The sequence below is a fragment of the Nelusetta ayraudi genome, unplaced genomic scaffold (assembly GCF_046127955.1).
Source record: "Nelusetta ayraudi isolate G7.1 ecotype Tasmania unplaced genomic scaffold, CSIRO-AGI_Nayr_v1 ptg000019l, whole genome shotgun sequence".
Taxonomy (NCBI): Eukaryota; Metazoa; Chordata; class Actinopteri; order Tetraodontiformes; family Monacanthidae; genus Nelusetta; species Nelusetta ayraudi.
In genome coordinates this window covers 7,173,816-7,193,867 of record NW_027466069.1, presented here as the reverse complement: position 1 = coordinate 7,193,867, position 20,052 = coordinate 7,173,816, and the positions used below count along the sequence as shown (strand labels likewise).

At 48.5% G+C, this 20,052-nt stretch overlaps 3 protein-coding genes across 3 annotated transcripts; all 3 read left to right on the top strand.

The window, feature by feature from the left end:
- The first annotated feature begins 19 nt into the window (after window positions 1-19).
- Window positions 20-4,350, top strand: renbp (renin binding protein). Its single transcript, XM_076026724.1, has 11 exons — window positions 20-225; window positions 316-421; window positions 532-607; window positions 694-769; window positions 1,994-2,190; window positions 2,277-2,507; window positions 2,576-2,657; window positions 2,746-2,915; window positions 3,026-3,157; window positions 3,890-3,977; window positions 4,064-4,350. Exons 2-11 carry the CDS (start codon window positions 321-323, stop codon window positions 4,141-4,143), a joined length of 1,233 nt encoding a protein of 410 aa, XP_075882839.1. The 5' UTR covers window positions 20-225; window positions 316-320; the 3' UTR covers window positions 4,144-4,350.
- An 867-nt stretch (window positions 4,351-5,217) lies between these two features.
- Window positions 5,218-14,428, top strand: LOC142888059 (uncharacterized). Its single transcript, XM_076026060.1, has 6 exons — window positions 5,218-5,871; window positions 6,878-8,453; window positions 8,693-9,313; window positions 12,306-12,977; window positions 13,456-13,548; window positions 13,751-14,428. The coding sequence occupies exons 1-6, from the start codon at window positions 5,855-5,857 to the stop codon at window positions 14,204-14,206; spliced, it is 3,435 nt and encodes a 1,144-aa protein (XP_075882175.1). The 5' UTR covers window positions 5,218-5,854; the 3' UTR covers window positions 14,207-14,428.
- Window positions 14,429-15,221: 793 nt separating this feature from the next.
- Window positions 15,222-18,327, top strand: LOC142888049 (insulin-like growth factor 1, juvenile form). Its single transcript, XM_076026050.1, has 4 exons — window positions 15,222-15,270; window positions 16,031-16,151; window positions 17,107-17,288; window positions 17,632-18,327. The coding sequence occupies exons 1-4, from the start codon at window positions 15,223-15,225 to the stop codon at window positions 17,857-17,859; spliced, it is 579 nt and encodes a 192-aa protein (XP_075882165.1). The 5' UTR covers window position 15,222; the 3' UTR covers window positions 17,860-18,327.
- The last annotated feature ends 1,725 nt before the right edge of the window (window positions 18,328-20,052 follow it).

Genomic DNA, 20,052 nt, shown 5'->3' with positions numbered 1-20,052 from the left:
GTGTGTGTGTGTGTGTGTGTGTTTGCTTTAATTTTTGACTCGACGGGAGCAAACAGTTGGCAGCTGTTGTCAAGGGGGGGAAAAGAAAAGTGCTCTCATCAGCATCTTTCCAGGCAGTCAGAGTGCAAGCAGACGAGGAAGTAGGCTTCCCTGCTGAAGAGGAAGAGGGCAGGGCTGCATTCAGGGTCCAGTTGTGAACAGAGGACAGGAAGCTGCAACCTGCCGGTAAGGAGGGTCCGGTGGCTCCTAGCCGCTCGTGCCATTTTGACGGCGTGCGGCCGACCTGATTGGACGGATGTGTTTCTGTGTCACTAGGAACCATGTCTGCGGCGAGGCTGGAGGAATTTCGGGGGAAGATCCGCTCGGAGCTGGACAGCGTGGTTGACTTCTGGCTCAGACACTCTCACGACAAGGTGCATGGGTGAGTGTGACTGCTCCTCATGCCTCCAATGCCTCCCGTCTGCTCACCTCGTCTCCTTGACTTAGGATAAAAGGGCAAAAAACAAAACAACCATGTGCTTCCTGTTTCAGGGGCTTCTTCACCTGTCTGGGCCGGGACGGGACAGTGTACGACGAGCTGAAGTATGTCTGGCTGCAGGGCAGGCAGGTCCGTCCCCCCTGCACATCTCAAACAACCCTGTTGAAGCATTTCTCCTTCGACTTATATCTGTAGGGTTTTTTTTCACTCAACAGGTGTGGATGTACTGCCGTCTGTACCGGACCGTCCCCCGCTTCCACACGGCCGAGATCCTGGAAGCGGCAAAAGCCGGTGAGTGAGAGTCGAAAGCTGCGTCCCCTTAACACAACTATGCGTATGCAGCTGTGCGTTCGTACGCGAAACTATAGTACCACCATCGGCCGCGTGAGGCGCCATAGTTCTGTTGACTTGTATATAAAGATGGGTCATGGTGACGTAGCCCACTGATTCGGAAACCTAGAGGTCGGTGTCACGATCAGCAGGGCCACCCAAGCCCCCAAAGTCCAAGACAGCCATTCATTTCCATGAAGTTGCTCACCCAGCGCAGGTCCCGAAAAAGTTTTTGACTTCCATATTACCGGGCAAATAGAGCATGCAGAGTTGTGTCAGTTTCCATCACCTCTCTGTAACTCACATGATCTTTTGCCAATTGGAATGATCCTGGAGAACGTCACTTACAGACACATCAGTACACAGCCAATCAGAACGAGCTGAGACACAGCCCATGGGATATTTTTTCTGCAGTACCTCTAGTGGCCACTGGAAAAAGATTGGCCCGCTTGCATATTGCCAGTCTGGTATCCAGTTCTTATAATACATCCATGGGGCCACCTTGAGCTTCCGGTCAGCTTTTGAGTCCATATTTGGATGTGTGGGCGGAGCCACAGGTGAGCGGCGATTGGAGCGTGAGTGTAGTGTAAGCCGACTACACAAAACTGTAACTAGTTTGTTACGGTGTGAATTCAAGACTCCTCCTTAATATTGGCAGCCAGTCATTCTTTTAGTCTTTTGCAATCCACCTTGATGGCCCCCTGCTGGCCAAACGACAGAAGGCATTGGCCTCCTTTTTAAAAACTGAGAAGCTCTATCCATTATCATCCTACAGTCAGTGGTTAAAATAAGTAGGCAGCAGCTGTGGGGACGATGCTTCCTCCTGACTCATTGTCGAGACTCTGGACCACCTGTGGCCGACAAATTGATTGAGCTGATTCTGGCGTCCATGGTCAAGCACTGTCCTGAAGACACACACTCACACTCACAAACACACACACGCCGGCGGGTGGACCTCTGCAACAGCTGCTGCAGCCCGACGCCTCAGTAACTCCACTGATTAATGTGTGTAATGTGTTTGCGCTGTACCTGCTGACACTAGACACGTGTCAGTGCGCCCTGGCGAGCAGCGATGGTGGGCGGAGTCTAGCTAAAGTGCATCCAAAAGCCATTCAGCCATGGAGAGAAAACCCTGTTGTGACCCAGACGCTGTTTACTAGCAGCTGCCTCCTGTTTGCGCCTCAGGTGGGGAGTTCCTGAGAAAGTTTGCCCGTCTGTCCAATGGCGGTGGCGAGGATGGCGGTGACCGTCAGTGGAAGTGCGCCTTCTGCCTGACAAGAGACGGTCGAGTCGTCAAAGTCCAGAGGACCATATTCAGTGAGTGCTTCTACGTTCTGGCGCTGGACGAGCTGAGCCGAGTCACTGGCGACCAGGACATGCAGGTAGACCGCCGGCAGCCTGGTCTTACTAGGAAGGGGGCGGGGTTTAATGGCAGATGGTCTCTCATCATGGTCACTGTTCTGTCCAGCTGGAGGCCCAGCAGATGATGGAGAAGCTGATCTTCTGGGTCCGGGAGGACCCGTCAGGCCTGGGCCGGCCCCAGCTCCCTGGAGACACGCCCACCAACAGCATGGCGGTTCCCATGATGCTCTTGTGCCTGGTGCAGCAGCTGAGCGAGGGGCAGGGCCCGGAGGTGGCGGCTGAGCAGTACAGAGATCTGGGCAGCTGGTGTGTGGAGCAGATCCTGCAACACGTCCAGGTGAGGAAACGCCAGCAAGATAGTTCCAAACACTTGGGCAGGACCAGAGTCTAACGCCTGTGTTTCAGAGGGACGGCACGGCCATCTTGGAGAACGTGTCGCTGAAGGGGGCGGAGCTACCTGGTTGCCAAGGCCGACTGCAGAACCCAGGTAAGCGCGGCAAAACATGCAGAACGGGGCAACGCCGAGTTTGGCTTATGAGGCTGAATGCTAATCAGCGCTAACCACGCTAACACAGGCCACGCCCTGGAAGCTGGTTGGTTCTTGCTGCAGTTTGCCGGCGAGGACGAGGAGCTGCAGAAGACCGCCGTGGACAAGTTTGTGGAGCTGCCGTACAAACGCGGCTGGGACGGCGAGCACGGCGGCTTGTTCTACTTCCTGGATGTGGACGGCCGTTGCCCCACGCAGGTCAGCCCACCACCGTCGGCGCCGCCGCTCCACTCTTGTTCCCCTGTGGCGCCGACACGCAAGCCGTCTGAACCTACTGCTGAACCTTTTTTTCTGTTTTCCTGGAGCAGCTGGAGTGGAGCATGAAGCTGTGGTGGCCTCACTGCGAGGCCATGGTGGCCTTCCTGATGGCCTACAGTCGGACCAGGAGGCCCCAGCTGCTGGAAAGGTTCTCCGAGGTCTTCCAGTACACCTTCAGCCATGTGAGTCTGCTGGAGAGACAACCCTCTCACCCACCACTGTCTGCCCAAAAATGAAAATTAAAGAATTAAATGACCAACAATATATAGAAATTATATATATATATATATATATATATATATGTATATATATACATATATATATATATGTGTGTATATGTATATATATATATATATATATATATATATATATACATATATATACATACATATATATATATATATATATATATATATATGTATATGTATATATATATATATATATATATATATATATATATATATATATATATATATATATATATATATGTATATATATATATATATATATATACATACATACATACATATATATATATATGTAAATAATAATGATGATGATGATGATGATAATAATAAGAATAATAAGAATAATAATAACAATTGCCTGGTTGAGGTCACACACATTCACAAAATAGTGAGCGTGAAAAAGAAGGCCACATGACAGGGAGTAGATCACTGGTTGGCTGCCTCGCCTGCTATAAATGACTCTGTGAGATGTAGTGGTGATAATTTCCGGAATCCACAGAATGAAACTGCCCTGATACTTGCCACTGTCCTTCTGTGGTTAGTGTGATGTTACTGCTCCTTCTCTTACTCTCTGTGTATTTTACATTCTTGGCACTCTGACCCCATTGGCCCTGCTGGTAAATATATTCTGCATAGCGATGATGATGATGATGTGTCATTCTGCAGTTTCCTGACGCCGGGGATGGTGAGTGGTTTGGCTACTTGACACAGGAGGGAAAAGTAGCACTGGACTTTAAAGGAGGTCCATTTAAAGGTAGGAATAGCTTTTTTAAAGACACAAGGAGAAGAATGAGTTTCTACTGTTTACTCTTTCTGCTTTTTCTGCTCTCCCACACTCAGGCTTCTTCCACGTCCCTCGCTGCTTGTACATGTGTGAGCAGCTTCTGGATGAACTGCTGCTGCCATCGGACGGGCCCTGAATGTCTTGCCGTGGAGGGGACGCGCCCGTTGGCTAACCAAAACACAAGAAGCAGTTCTGCTCACCGTGTCGCTGTTACCTGGTTAAAATACTGAGCCACCTGTACACGCTAATGTGAGCTCATAAAACCACAGTTTCCTGCCGTCCTGTAAGTGTAAGTCCTGTTTTTTATGTCAACTGTGCCTTCAACAAAATAAACAGCGACCCATGGGGTTCCAGCAGGGTTTTGGTTTTTTTTTGTTTTTTTGCTGAAGGTGCGACTCAGAACCAGCCATGATTTCAACTTTGGATGTTAGAAAATCATGAATATATGTGCAAATCGCTAAACTGTCATTGTGCTACTCTTTTGTTTTCCCTTACAAAGATTGAAAACTACATATGGTCATTAATGATGTAAACAAGAGGAAAGTAAATGAAAATCAATTAGTGCAGAATTAATGATTGAGTTGCTTTTTATTTTCAGATCAATTCAATTTCTTTGAGAAGATCATGAATATATTTTGCGCAAATGTGCACTTATGAATAAATAGTATACTGAGATTTATCATAAAATATTTAACTTATCAAAATGTTAGTCGTTTAAAAGTTGTATTTTTCTCTTTCACTAGTCAGACAAACTTCTGGTTAACTGCTACAAAACACTGTTGCCATCGTGTTCTCTAGGACTTTTGCGATAAACTGATCAAAATAATAATACAATAACGCATTAACACTGTACAAGTGAAATAGAGACACAATGGTACAGCGAGGCAGTCCGAGCGTGTCGTGCAATTTAATTGGACAATATGTAGTTTGTCCCAAAGGAGTAGCCGTAGCTAGCGTGTGTTACAAGTCTTACACCGAAAGGGGGTATTCATGAAAAAGTGTTGCAACTATACAAGGCAGTAATTTGTTGTACTAATGGGGTTTAAAACTACCTCGTTCGTACTTGACGTGTTATTTTGAACTCACTTTATCGGTTGCTCGAGCTAGCTACTCCAAATCTAATAGGCTCTAGTGTGTATAGACAAAACAATACTTAAGACATTGACCGTAACTGTACGAAACCGTTTTGTCGTCGATGTTTGACTATCAACAGACGATACCAATGTCTATGACAAGCCTCGTCTCGCGCTTCCCGAACCGGAACCGGAAATAGTTTAACGGATATTAAAATAATTAGCAGCGCTCCAGTTTGGAGATGGTTTGTTTAACGCTACACACTGGTTGGAAGCCCGTTCAGCGAGTCCCGATCAAGGCTTTGGGAAAGAGCACACAACTGTACCAAGGTTACGCGGCGGAAGTAACGATTTTAACTTTATAGCAAGGACCAGCTAGTCATGTAAGGGACCGGAAGGACGGCATTACTCAAAACGCGCGAGGGACGGAAGCCGTCAGGTTCAATTCTGTGTGAAAACACTGGGTGGGGAAAAAATATGGACACGAACAAAACGGCGTAGTTAAGTCGATAAACAGGCGCGGCGACATTATCCGCCATCCCTGTCTCGACACGAATGCAACGACTGAAACACTTTTCCATCGCATAAACTGGTTCCGGTCGCGAACGCGCCCCCTTGGAACTGATGTGATGGTCGTTGTCCTTAGCATGTCCCGGAAAATCTTCCGCGCCGTGTTTTTCTGAAGCGGCTGCTTCCGTCAAGCCCGTGGCCACGATCCCTGGTCAAATTGCTTGTGTTTGGAAGAGCAACACAGTCCGGAGCGGAACAGACAGGATGGACGGAGCTAAGAGGTACAGCCACAGTTGGATTCCCATCATAGACACAGACAACAGCAGAGTCCACAGGAGCAGAAGTTTAGTGTCACTTTTAACACTTTACAACACACTGCCCGTGTATTGTAGCGCGGATTTATTAGCAGTTTCATACATCTAATTTCATACCAAATTTTGGGTCATGAAAGTACACCTGTCTATCCTTTAACCGGCTGACTGACATCATGTGTGGAATTGTGTAACGTGGCTTACATTTTGCTTGTTTGTTTTTAACCAGAGCCAGACAATATCCGGTAAAACAGGGTGGAAATGACGGCGAATCCGCTTTTGGTCACACGGGCAAAATTTGCTGGGTGCGGTATTGCATTCACGTTTTGTGACAAGCGAGGGCAATGAAACACTAGTTTTTGGCGACGGGGAAGGGAAGCTGTGACGTCACACCGAGTGCTCTCCGCCATGTTGATGGCTGCTGCCCTTTGTCGTTGCCTCGACTTAATTGCCATTTATTCTTTAGTTTATCAATGACAAAGATGTCCGTTATACAGAACAGCGACAGTAGCTCCTCACTGTGGTTCCATTCTGTATTTTGAAATCTGGTGTGGGCCCAAAACAATTTCTAGTCTTCGTTTTCTCCACATACAGGTTGATCGTCTGGCATTTCAACATGTTTCTCCACTCGATGCAACTCCACTGCTGCATTTGTTAACATTTCCGTGGCCATAAACGTGGCAGACACCTTTGGGAATGCAAAGTAGTCCCCCTTGTTATTTGCATTTTCCCTTAGCTTGACAGAACGTTTGAAGCAATGTTGGTGTCTTAATTTTAATCTTGTCTCTTTTTTTTGTTTTACTTATTTCCAGATTTTTTCCCTCTTCCAAATAATTGAATGTTTTTGTTTGTTTCTGAAGCTACGAAATATATATGAATAACCTTGAAGTGCTTTTAGAAAAACTGAGCAAATACATTTACTCCAATATGGATCCATTATACTTTTGTAAAACATTCATAAATCTCTCTCTTTCAGTGGGGCTGGGGTCTTCTACCAGGTGATGCCGGGTGTCTCACCAGATGGCAAGAAGGTCATGAAACTGATTCCTGGGGTCATGGTCAATGGGAAGTTTGTGCAAACTCCAGGGATTAAACTCCAGACTGGTGTGGCGCCACAGAAACTGCTACCCATAAACAGATCGCCAGGCCAAACGGCCAAGAAGATGACGTTGGATCCGCCTTTGACCCAGCAGGTCATCAACAAGGTTTCTCTCCTGAACGCGGTGCCCAGTCAAGTGGGTGTGAACGTTAATAATGTGCCAAACAAGCAGCCGGCACAGCAAAAATATTTCCTTGTCAAAAAGCCGATAGGCGCTTTGGAGGCAGCAGTCCCAGCTTTTCCGGTGGTGATGAAGGCTCCAGCAGTCCCTGGAGGCCAGAACATGAAATCGCAGAATCCCAAATATTTCATCTTAAGGAAACCATCAGTGTCAACGGCAACAGTCACAGCAGACAATGAGAAGCCACAATTTTCGAGTCAGCTACCGGTGACTGTGAAGTCTGGGGCGCTCCCAGGGGGGATTCCTCCCAACACTGTGGTCCGGACAGTTCCAGTGTCTGAGCTCCCCCCAGGGATCAAGAAACAGAGTTTTACCACGTTGCCCAGCTCGCCCTCAGGTTCTGGTTCTGGTTCTGATCCAGGCTCAGGCCCTCCCGGTGTGGTCAACGTCACACCGATCACCACTGCCAGAGAGAGGGCCACTCCACCGGCACCAAAGGTGCCTCCCGAACCTTCTTACAAGTACTTCCCTGGAATCCATGGGGCTACCAAACAGCTGAAACTGGTTCAGAAGGCTCCTCAGGGGCCCAACGGTCCCTGTAAGTGGGTGATTGAGGAGGTGGACACTGCTGCACCCGCAGATCCTCCTCCCGTCACCCCGGAGGCTCCATCAGCTCCGGCTGGGAAGACGGAGGCCGGCAAGCACGGCGGTGACGCTCCAAGACCTGACCCCGACCCCAGTCCGTCCAGAAGCGGGCCTGAACGCAGCGACGCCGTGGTGGTTTGCAACGGGAAGGTGTTTGTCATGGCCAAGAAGAGCAAAAACTCGTCCGTCACACATGAGCTCAGCAAACCTCAGTCGGAGCGCTGTGAGAAGGGGCGGGGCTCCAGCGGTGGAACCCCGGACCGGTTTGAGGAAGTGATCGACCTCTGCGAAGATGACGACAACGTTCTGTCGACAGCCAGTCAGGATGAAGACAACGTGATTTTTGTGTCGTACATGCCCCCCAGGCCAAATGCGCCTGATCTCCAGCTGGCTGAGCGAAGGAGTAGGCCGGACGGCTGTGCTGCAGGAAGTGATCTACCGGATCCCAGAGGAAGGTCACCTGACCGGAAAGGTGACAGTGACCTCTGTGGTTCAGCAGAGGTCGTCGGGTCGAGGAGTCCGGAAGCCCTGAACCCTGGACTACCTTCTCAACAGGAGGAGGTGGTGGTGGAGGAGGAGGTGGCGGAGGAGGCAGTGGAGAAGGTGGTGGTGGGGCAGGAGGAGGTGGAGTTGGCGGCGGCAGCGGCGGCAGCGGCGGCGGAGGAGCACACAGCAGGAGGAACAGAGGTGAGGCAATAAGTTCTTCCCTGTCGCACCAGGTGGCGCTGCAGCGCTTGCCGTCAGCCCCTTGATGTGTTAGAGATGGCTTTGACTGCTTTGAGTTTTGGCTGTTGAAATAAATATCTACCTTTTTAAATTTGAATTAAGAAATATGCACATCGCTATTTTAGCTGGATTTTCTTTCAGACTTGATCAGATTTACTCAATATTTTATAAATGACACGTCGTATTTTCCTGATCTCCAGACTTCCGGGGATCCCGTCTCCAGTTCCTCTCCACCGCCTCTGTCACCCACACCGACTCCCAGCAGAGGCTCAGACCATCAGCTCCGGCAGATGTTTGACATCACGGCCAACGTGAGGATCCTCCTGCCGAGAGTCGATGACCCCTCGGCTTGGCTTCAGTTCTCCCCCCTGAACTTCTGCCGTTCCTCCGGGAGCCTCCTCCTCAGAGGCGAAGCTCAGGAGGAACCGTCGGCTGCCGCCGCAGCACACATCACATGTTCGCACGGCAGCTGGAACTCTCCCGCCTGCAGCTCGCCGCCGCACTCACCCCCAGGGACATCCGAGGTGGCGGCGGCAGCAGAGGCGGCGAGCTTCGTGGAGCCCATTGAGGAGGATTTCCTCAGTGGCGACGAGAACCAGGACCCCGACGGCGACTGGCAACCCACCCAGAACACCAGCAGCACCAGTCGGGGCGGGAGAACCAGGAAGCGCCCCAGGTGCCCGTGTTGCATCCCGGGTTCCGGAGGCCCCGCGGCCAAGTCGAGCGCGAGGGGGTCGGAGGCGGAGCCGGCGCCGGCGGCAGCGAGGAGAAGCGGGAAGACGAACAGACAGAAGACAGACAAGAAGAGGCCAGAGTCAGAGTGACTGGGGCTGATCTATCCGGTGGTTCTAGAGGGGAAGTAGGCCGGGGCGGGGCGGGGCAGGGCAGAGGTGGTGGTGAGACACAGCATGTCATGTCCCCAACGACTGTTTTGGCGTCGCTGCTGTTGTCACAGCAGTAGATCGACGATTCACTGATTCCCTGCGGTTTAGACTGAAAGCTCAGACTTAAAAGTTGACTGAAACAAAGTGAAAGATAAAGAAGAAAAAAAAAACGATTGTCCTCATTCAGTTCCCGTTATTTTACTGTTGTTGTGTGTTTCCATCCACGTGTATTTGGTGCCGGGTTTGAAAGAATGTCCTCCATGTCGTTGCTAAGCTAGCACGCTAACACTAACTGGAAACCAGCAGGTGTTCCCCTGGTTGAGTGTTAAGGACGCTGCCTGCACACTGACTCCAAACCACCACCGGCTTGTTTTCTGACTGTTGTGGTTCTGATTGGCTGTGCAGGAAGCCATCCTACCCTCTGACAGTTTCCTAGAGTGGCCCGTTGGGTTCCAGTTACAACAGAACTTCTAAAATATTTTTTGAAGCCTCCTACAGAGCGCCCTCTGGTGACATTTCAGGGAGAAAAAAATTGCATGGCCATGGTACTGATTGCTGCTCTAGCCAACTAAAAGTTTAAATGTAGACTATACATACACTATAATTCCCTTTTATTAATGAATGATAAACCGCATCGCTCAAATGTTGACTGTGCCTCTTGAAGTGTGATCATATCGTGGCCATGGTTTTTTTTTCTTTTTTTTTTGTGAAATGTTGCCAGAGGGCCCCACAGCCTCCCGCCAGAACTGACACTAGACACAAACGGCATCTAACTAGAGGTGTGGTCACTCACCTGGCAAAGGTATTTGGGGGTTATTTCCCAGAACTCTCTGTCTTTGAGTAGTGAGTCATAATGTGAATATTTATGGCAGAACCTTTGTTAAGGAGTAAAAGAAATGTGGGGAAGAAATTAAAATTATTTATGGAGAAAAAATATTGATGTTGGTGCTGAGAGCGCCTTTGGTAGAGGGTGTGGCAGTTTTGAACTTTTATAAATGCTGTGAAAAATAGAGATTGATGTACTGCTCAGTGCTCAACATGTTTGAAATGTCTTTGCTGCGGTCTTTCTCTGTTTGCCTTTGACACTCTCACTACTCGCACGAAGGGTGTTCTTTTTTTTATATATACTATTTATTAGGAGTTGGTGTTTTGAACACAGTGTTTTGTTTTTGTTTGTTTTTTTAACTCTCAACCAGTGTTAACATGCGCATTTCAGGGGTGATAAGAAACGACTAACCGAAAGACATCTGGCCTCCCATATCGTCTTTTCTTTGATTAAAATGTTCCCCGTGATACTGCAGTGACGTTGACCTTCTTACTGTCTTCTCTGGAAGCCAATAGACACAGAGCGTTGATACTCGGTGCAACCAATCCAAGCTGCGTGTAAATAAGTTCCTGAAAACATGTATTTTAAAAATATATATGCTTAATGGTCTTTAAGGAGGCGATTGTCTGTGTATATGCAAGCCTTTTGATATTTAGGATTCTTATTTTAAAAAAAAAATAAATTATTTACATTCATTGCAATTGTTTCTTCAGTCCTAAACCCGCCGACCAACTAGTTTTAGAACCGCCAACTCCGATATTTCAACCAAGTTGCTGCCGAACAAGATGTTTCTGGCCGCTCGCTATCTTGCTGACAAAACGTGCACTCTCTAATCGCAGAGGTTGATATCTTGAGGAGGTTCACGTGTTTTCCACAAGTCGGTTTTCATTGTGTCAGGTAGCAGATAAAGAGACAAGCAACGCAGCTCCAAGCTTGAAGCATGTCCCGGACACACCACTTTTCTGTGAACAGTGCAGGTGTGAGCTGAGAAACACCAGAATGTCCCTTTAATCTCGGACATAAAAGCCACGGGAGACGCTTTGACTCCGATCGTTAAAATTAGCAGAAGTTATTTAATGTTGGCACGAGTGTGAGTGAAGAAATCACCGTCTTCAGCTATTTAGTGTATTTTATTATTGTTATGTAGTTCTTGGGGTTTTTTGTTTTTTTTTGTCTTTTGTCCTTTGTCCTTTCACATCGTTTTGTTTTAATTACTTCCGGGTTTATTCTGAAAGGCACAAACGGGAAGTCCGGTCATGACGTGCCCTTCCTGACAACACAACCAGGTGCTAACAGGGAATTCACGCTGAGGAGTTTCAGGTACAAACGCGGCGGCGGCGGTTGCTTCGTTCTGATTGGCTGTTGAGATGGTTTCTAGCGGCGCGTGCTGATGTTTCGGCGCCGCAGTGGTTCCTTAACACGTCTGTGGCGTTTGCGTGTCGAAAAAAGTCGCAGATTTTCTGTTGAAGCAGATGTTCGCGAAGTGGAGCCACGATTTCCCAGCGGATCCCGAAAGCTCTCATGGTCATGGTTTCATGGTTTAGAACGAATGACGTCACATTCTGACAAAAACGAAACCAACAAACTGCCGGTTTTTTGTTTTAAGTAGGTGATGTTTTTATCCCCAGAAATTCAGTTTTAAACCACAGTTTAAATGTGTCTTTTTGAAACTTTCCCTCGCCATTTTCCCGACCTTTTCCCAACACTCTTTATTGTTTGTTATTTTACTTCTCTCATGTCTTTCTGCTCTCTTGACGTTTTTTCACCTTTCAGTCCCTATAAGTGTGACGTCGGCTGCCAACTGTTAGGAGCAGTGTTTTTCAACCACAGTGCCACCACACACTAGTGCACTGTGAGATAATGTCAGGTGTGCCGTGAAAAAGTATACAATTTCACTTCTTAATTAGTCTAAAAATAATAACATTCTATAGTGACTGTTTTGACCTCCTTGAATTCCTCCCAGGATATCAGCTTTGTGTCCATTTAAACAGGCCCAGGTTTAAATTCAGTTCAATTATACTTCACACTGAGTATAAATAAAATAAGAACTATATTGTCATTATTAGAATTTTAAAAAGTATCATTTTATGATATTTTTGGCCATGGGATTTTTCAGTGTGTTGTGGCTCAAAAAAGGATGAAAAACACTTATTTGTTTTCTGCTCATATTCTCATGTGTCTCCTTCCATTAAGGGAACAAAATGCAATTTTGATCTCAGTTTTGGTGTAACTGCATCTTCGCGCCCACAGAGAAGCTCCAACATGGACCTGCTGCAGAACCTGGAGGTCTTCATCCCAGTCGACGCCGAGGTGAAGATCGTCCCCCTCCGCAGCCTCCCGTCCTCCGTGCAGAGGCGGATGGGCTCCCTTCCGTCGTCGTCCTGGCAGCCCGCCGACTCCCTTGAGGGGGTCTGGATCTGCCCTGCCCAGCTGCGAGGGCGGGGCCAGAGGCCCGCCGAGAGGACGGGGGAGGAGGAGGAGGATGTGAAGCAGCTGGTGTGGCAGCAGTCGAATGCGCTGACGGGCCCCGTGCGGATGTCCTTTGTTACCGCCAACCGGGCAGCGTACAACGTGCTGAGCACCGGCGCGCCGCCGCGGAGGGCGGTCTTAGCCACCGCCGCCGCCTCATCGGGATGCGCCGCCAAGACGCACCAGGACGCCATCGTCGTCTACCGCAACCGCATCTACCTGTCCATTAGGAGGAGGCCCGGCCGCCGCCAGGGTCGGCCCCGTCAGGACCACCCCTCGTCTGACAGGCTGACGACGGGTCACAAGGTCAGAGGTCGCGATTGGTATTCTGGGGCAGTGTTTTTCAACCACTGTGCCGTGGCACGTTTGTGCACCGTGAGATAATGTCAGGTGTGCTGGGAAAATAATCTAATTTCAGTTTGCATGTTCTCCCTGTGTCTGCGGTGAATTGGAAATTCTAAATTGTCCCTAGGTGTGTGTGTGTTAGAGTGAATGGTTGTTTGTCTGTGGCCCTGCAATGAACTGGCCACTTGTCCAGGGTGTCACCCTGCCTTCTCCCTAAGATAGCTGGAAGAGGCTCTAGCAGACCCCCGTGACCCTGAGCTCAGGAAGAAGTGGGTCTTGAAGATGGATGGATGGATGGTTGGTGGTGAGCCCTGGGATTTTTTCATTGTAAAAAATGCGCCATGGCTCAAAAAAGGTTGAAAAACACAGTTCTGGGGAGAATCTTTAGGGGTGGGGAGTGGCGGTCCTTAATCACCTCGCTGTCGTGTCCCCCCTGCAGCGCCAGGCCCCCTCGCCGTCTCTCCTGCCCCGACCCAAGCAGCCCAAGAAGAACCTCCTCACGCAAGCAAACGAGGGCGTCGGCACACATCAGGTGAGTGGGTGGAGTCAGCAGGAGGGGAATGTTGTTACGTTGTGAGTGACCGGGCTGAACATGGCGTCCATGCTAATGATACTGATTGGTGCAAACAAAAAAATGATTCAGATCGGAGCTTTTCAAGACGGTCCCATTGAACACTTTCAGTTAGGTCTTCAATCAGTCTTGCCCAGGGTGTAATTCTGCTGCCATCCTCCAGGAGGCTCCCAGTGGCAGCGGCTTCAGTGCGCCCGGCCCGGCGGGGCCGCCGATGTCGACCCCCGACGTCTTCCTACGTTCCTGTCACAACCACGCGGGGTCACGTCAGGCCGCGGACGAGGTCCCGGGCTCAGACTCCGCCCACGCGGCCCCACCCCTGGAGGCCGAGGGGCCGAGGAGCAAAGGCGATGCCGAGGTCCCCGAGCTGGGCGTGGCGGCCGAGGAGGGGGACGGCGAGGGGAACCCCAGCAGCGGCGATCGGCCCTGCGCTTCCCACTGCGGGGGTGGGCTGAGCCTGGGAGGGGCGGAGTCTCCCAGCGAGGGGATGTCCTCCTCCGTGTCGACACGCAAGCAGCAGGTGGACTTCGAGGCGCTGGGGCAGGAGGAGAAGATCGCTCGGATGAAGGCCCAGCTGCAGCAGCGAGAGGCGGTGCTGAAGAATCTGCAGCTGCCGTGACGGCAGACCACGCCCCCCTGGCAGGCCACGCCCCCCACAGGGCACAGACAGGAAGTGGAGCGCAGAGACTCTGCGTGCCCCTCCCAGCTGAAGCTCACACGGCTAACCTGACATTTCAGGTCCATTCATTTTCAGTTCAGTTTGTTCAACCGACCGGCTTTATTTTTCTATGTATGTTCTCAATGTAATGTCATTGTAATCATGTTTTGGATAGCGCCAATTGTTTGTTTTTATTTAATAAAATGTTTTGCCTCAAGCCAAACTCTTTGTTTGCATTTTCATTTAAAACAACTAAAACAACACACATGTACAGGCATAGTGCTAGCTAGCACTGTGCAACAATGACCCTAAAACAATCAATCCAGCAATAGCCGCCTCCGTCTCTGCTGGTAAATATTTGGGGCAGGGCACCTGACATACGTCAAGTCGTCAAGTCTGGATTTCCTGGTCGTCTTGGTTTGGCCCAGTTTGGCCCAGAACGAGATGAACCTCAGTCCACTTAAGAGTCTGGATTTTACCTGTAGTCGTTTCCTCCTCGAAGTCATTTTCTGCTTGTTTTTAGTCATTTCCTGCCAGTGTTTGGTCGTTTCCTGCTAGTCATTACTGTGACAACCAGGATGAAACTGAACAAATACAGCCTTTCACGCTGACGCATTTGATCGGTTCCATTTTCAGATTTTTTAATTTGGATCTCAACATAATTACATCATCTAAAAAGCTGAAGATCACCAGAAAGCATCGCACAAAATTGGTTCTGTTTGCAGCCTCCTGCTGAAAAAAGAATTGTTGGATCTTCCACGTGTTTGGAAAGTCGACAAAAAAACATAAGTCAACACTGGCTGCCCCTCATGATATCACAGAGGGACTGTCCTCCCGAACTTCTTAGGAAGGCGGTGCTAGCAAAGGGAGGGTTAGAGGCCACACAGCTATTGGATGGTGAGCGTGTGGGAAGTTTCCGCCCCTTCCCTGGTTATAAAGCGTGACCGGAGTCCCTGTGAGGTGTGTCCGCAGTCGGGATGTCGTCCTCGCACCGTCTCCACCGAGTCCAGCACCTCAGCCTGAAGGTAGGAGGTCCTGCTGCTCTGCCCTGCTCTGCTCCTGCCGGCTGCAGCAGAACCTGCTCCTCACTGACAGCTGGCGCAAATTGAAACATTTATCACACCTACTTCTCAGGACAGTTTGCCAGGAGTTTATTGAGCCCCGAGACGAGGGAATTGGAGTCGGTGGTAACTTCAACTACCTGGTCTCTGCTTTTAGAAACTCTTCTGGATCTTCTGGGATGCTGATCGATGGTTTATTTTTTATTTATTAATTTATTGGAAAGTGGTTGTTTTCGTTTTGGCCTTCTGATGAGTTGGCCTCCCCGGTGGTCGCAGTGAGTTCAGTCACCCTGCACCTCACCTCAGGTGGACCAGGAGAAAATCCAGCAGGTCCTGGATGGAGGCGAGGGCTGAGCGGCAGCCTTGACAAAAGTGGCTCCTCTCCTCCTCCTCCGTCTCCTCCACCCCCTCGTCTTCCTCCAGACACAATATTGTTGCATAAGAGGAGCTCGTTCACGTGAAGATTGTTTCCACCACCGTCCCTCAGCTGATCCTCCACATTCAAAACTCCTCCTCCTCCTTGTTAACCTTCAACTCTCATCCTGATTCATTGAAAAAGAAACAACAATCAAACTTGAAATCTTCAGACGTATTTTTTTTTTTCTTTGCTGCTGATTGTTGCAAAGTGTTGTCGCCGCTGTTTTTTCTCTAAGTGTCGTTGTTGCTGTTGTTGTTGTTGTTGTTGTTGTGTTGCTGACATGGTACCATGTGTTGTGTGTTTCAGGTGCTGTGCTGCGGCGTCCTGTGCTGTGCCGTGTCGCTGGCCAGTGGCGCCAAGCTGCGTTGCGGCTCCGACCTCCTCAATGACCTGCTGTTTGTGTGCGGCGACCGCGGCATCTACTTCGGTGAGTGCCGTCGTCGAGGACCTTCTTCTAGCGCAGGCCCACTGAACTTTGAATAAATATATTGATATTGTCAGTAAGTTATAAAAGTTGCTTTATTTCATCATTTTTTTCAGCGATTTAAGTGTAATTTCAATAAAGTGCTAAATACTGTGGGTCTTCAAAGACACATAATTGACATTAAAGCACATGTTTTCTAGATATTCCATGATATGTTTTTTCCTCCTATGAGGTGGATCACCAAAATACTCCATTCATCTGCTCCTGCTCCAGCCCCTCTGTCACATTTTACAACCCATTGTGCCCCACAAGGCATAAAATTTGCACACCCCTGATCTAACGTCAATGAAAAACACCTGCACAACGACGACAACAGCGACGACAAGATCTCATTCATTGACAGACTGCAGACTTCAATCGCTCCCTGATCATTTTGCAGGACGATACTAAGTAGATTTTCGAGTGCTTATTCTTCTCTGCCAGAAGTCATTGCACCGTGTCGGATTTAACATTCAGCCGTATTTTGTTTTTGTTTTTTTTTTGATAAAGGTGGTTGTTCTGATGAGAGAGTTATCTCCGTTGAGCCCTTTCACTCTGTTCCCTTTGGCCCCACTCTTCGGCGTGCCAAGGACGCCGGCCGCAGCTGCTGCTGCTGTTGCTATCGGGGCCCGTCAGGGGCCGTCCAATCATATGGCAGCGCTGGGTAGTGCTCGCTCCGACTTGATTATTTTGTTGCTCAAACGACAAAAACACGCCTCGTATCTCCCGCAGCGGTGTGGGAGGAGAGTCGCACTGCTATTAAAGGCCCCAGTGTTTCAGATCCAGCAGCGCCTAGTGGTCAATAAGTGTTTTTTTTTTAATTTCCGTGACGATCCTGCTGAATTGCCACCTGCTGGTCAAACCAGCATAGTCGATAATCACCTGTGTGATGGTGGTTCCTGTGGTGTGTTTCCTGCAGGTAAAGGTTCCTGGTCCGGCTATGGCGCCCGGCCCAGGGGGCGGGGCATTGTGGACCAGTGCTGTCGGCCGGGAGGCTGCAGCCTCCACGTCCTAGAGAAGTACTGCGCCAAGCCAAAGGGCCCGAAAGAGCAGCAGACGACGGCCGAGCCCACTGTGACCTCAGCGACCCTGCCAGTCACGGTACGACCCCTAGTGGCCGAGTGTGGATACTGGCCCTCATTTTTAAATTTTTTTATTTTTTAAATAGACTGATTGACCCTGACTCGCATGACACATGGTGGATAGTAGTTGTGCTGTGGATGGGTGGTGGGTGGTTTAACAAATTGGAGATATTCCACTATGACGCCTCCACTCGGAAAAATTCATTAAAGAGTTTTAAATTTCCCAGCACAATACAGTCCTCCTCCACCACCTCCATCTCCACCTCTCCCTTCCTCCCCCTAATCCTCCTCCCCTTCCTCCTCTTTCACCTTCTCCACCCAATCCATCAATCTCCTCTTTGTTCTTTATCTCCGTCCTGCAGACTCAGCAGACCCAGCGGAGGCTCACCCAGCACCTGGACCCCAGAAGGGGGGAGGGCCACAGGAGACGAGCCTCGCCCTCGCAGCGAGGCCAAGGCCGAGGCAAGAAGTGGGCATCGCGCAGGGCAACACAGCAGCAGCGGCAGTGGAGCAGCGTCACCACCGTCATGCCGTCAACGACCACCAGCAGCCACCTTCCCAGGGCCGCAGGTTCTGGTTCTGGTTCCTGACCGTCCCAGTAGCCTCCAGGTTTGTGGCGGCTTATCCGGACTGTTAGCACGTGACCTTTGAGAAAATTCTGGAACCTGGAAGGCTCTCAGCGAATGGAAGGATGACCATCAGCAGCTTCAGGGCGTCCTCAGCTTGAGGTCTTGACCTGCATACGACCAGCATGGCCACGCCCACTCAGTCCTGGCTACAGTCTGGTACCTTCCTGTCAGTTTTCAATGATGAACAAAAATGTTTTTCCCTTTCAAAGAACAAACTTGTTGGCAGGTGATTGGGCGGACTTTCTGTTTGTGAAGCTCAAAATGAGCCAATCAGGTTTCTCCTCTGCCCGCTTAGTCGGTCCAAGATCTATGATTTGTTAGCATTAGCTTGTTGCTGAATGCTAACTTTGCTTTTTTTGCGCTTGTTTGTTTTTATTTATATATTATTTAAAGAGTTTTTTCGACGTGGCTTGTTTAATGTTGTTGAATGCGAACTCACAAAGACGGCATCTTTTTCGCCTCCATAGCTAATGTTAACATCCTGCTGTGTAAATGTTTCCTTCAATATTGTTCTTGCACTTTTGACGGACCAATATATTAAACTATTGTTCTATTATTCTTTTAGAAGAAAATGTGAAAGAGAGGCTAAACTTTAATTTATTGCACTGTTCACTGAGGTTTTTTTTTAATACTTTTTGTAAGACATCATTGTTAAAACATTAGTTTGTTTTAAATTCATCCATTAAAGTAGTAATGCTGTTTTCTTTTTAAAGTCTTGTCTCAGACTGATATTAACAAAAGAATAGTCAGCAAATTGCTGTAATTAGTTTTACCTTTATTTCTGTAGCAAACTGTTCTACAGAAATATACAATACAATGACAATAGTTAAATAATTTCATAAAATGTCTCGTTTAAATTAGGTTTTAAACGAGCTGCCCGACTCGACTGTGTATCAACCGTGAGATTAAATGTCCCACTGATTAAAAAAAGTTCAAACATGAAATGGGTGGTGAGGCGATGATGATTTGTGAGGTTCGCTTGATATGGAAACACAACAAAGTCACTGTCAGACAGTAATTAGATGCATCTGTGTTTCCACAGACACCTGATGTTCAGCACTGTGGCCCTGAGAATCACACGTGCTGCTGAGATAACCTGCAGCTGGAGTGGAGGGACCGTGTGTGTGTGTGTGTGTATGTGTGTGTGTGTGTGTGTGTGTGTGTGTGTGTGTGTGTGTGTGTGTGTGTGTGGCCTAGATGGAGACCATTCTATAGTTCAGTTCAGTCAGGTGATCATCAAGTGGAGACCGTACCATTTCAGAACGTCTCTGAGGTTTACTTATGAAGTTTTCACTAGAACAATCATAACCCCGCCCACTAAGAGGCTCTGTCTGGCGTGTTATCGAGCTGCAGATAAATCAGAGGTCAGGAGACAAACACTTTTTTTTTTGCTTCTTTTGGAGAGGAACGCGACTCTCCAGGTCACTGAGTCACTGAGCTGTTTACATCCCCAACTATCTGAGCAAACACTTATCGCCGACCGCCGACCGCACATTTGTCTCGTCCAGTCAGAGGACAACAAAGATCTTGTTGGACATGCTGAGATCTCCCAGACTGTATCGACTTGAGCACCAACAACACACCCAGGGCCACCGCACAACACTTTTGATACGGAAACACACATTTATCGATGATGTTGTAGTTAATATCATGATAACAAAGTGACATCAGGGTACATATCGTCATAAAATCGTGATTAATATCATGAAAATACATTTAAAGTCCACCTGAAGTGAATCTGTTGTGATGTGCCTCTGAAATAGGAAAGAACCAGTTAGAGTGCCACTGTTGCTCTGCTGAACAGCAAGGACTGATTGACAGCTGGATCAAGAAAGTTATTGAAACTGGTGAGAATGTGATTATGTACTTTACATGATACATAGGTTTATGCAAGTTTAATGTCAAATTACAAACTCACGTGTTTATTTGTTGTTGTTTTTTTTTGGCTTAATTTTTTTTTTTTTTTTTAATTAATCAACGTCTTGACACAGATGGTGTGATCGGAACTGGTTCAGCATAAAGTTTTCATCCCAACTTAATTTGACTATATGGTGCTAATGCGATATTTTCACACGATTAATATGGCTATATTTACCAGTCGGAGTCGCACCTTAGCTGGGCTGCTTGACCTCCTCCACCAGGCTGAGTACTTTA

Bases quoted from the DNA above. Each gene is read 5' to 3' on its own strand.
- renbp (XM_076026724.1), top strand. From the start codon at position 321: ATGTCTGCGGCGAGGCTGGAGGAATTTCGGGGGAAGATCCGCTCGGAG. The intron at 422-531 runs GTGAGTGTGACT...TTCCTGTTTCAG, and splicing joins TCTCACGACAAGGTGCATGG to GGGCTTCTTCACCTGTCTGG. The intron at 3,978-4,063 runs GTAGGAATAGCT...TCCCACACTCAG, and splicing joins TAAAGGAGGTCCATTTAAAG to GCTTCTTCCACGTCCCTCGC.
- LOC142888059 (XM_076026060.1), top strand. The intron at 8,454-8,692 runs GTGAGGCAATAA...CCTGATCTCCAG, and splicing joins ACACAGCAGGAGGAACAGAG to ACTTCCGGGGATCCCGTCTC. The intron at 9,314-12,305 runs TGACTGGGGCTG...TATTTTTGGCCA, and splicing joins AGAAGAGGCCAGAGTCAGAG to TGGGATTTTTCAGTGTGTTG.
- LOC142888049 (XM_076026050.1), top strand. From the start codon at position 15,223: ATGTCGTCCTCGCACCGTCTCCACCGAGTCCAGCACCTCAGCCTGAAG. The intron at 16,152-17,106 runs GTGAGTGCCGTC...TGTTTCCTGCAG, and splicing joins CGACCGCGGCATCTACTTCG to GTAAAGGTTCCTGGTCCGGC. The intron at 17,289-17,631 runs GTACGACCCCTA...TCCGTCCTGCAG, and splicing joins CAGCGACCCTGCCAGTCACG to ACTCAGCAGACCCAGCGGAG.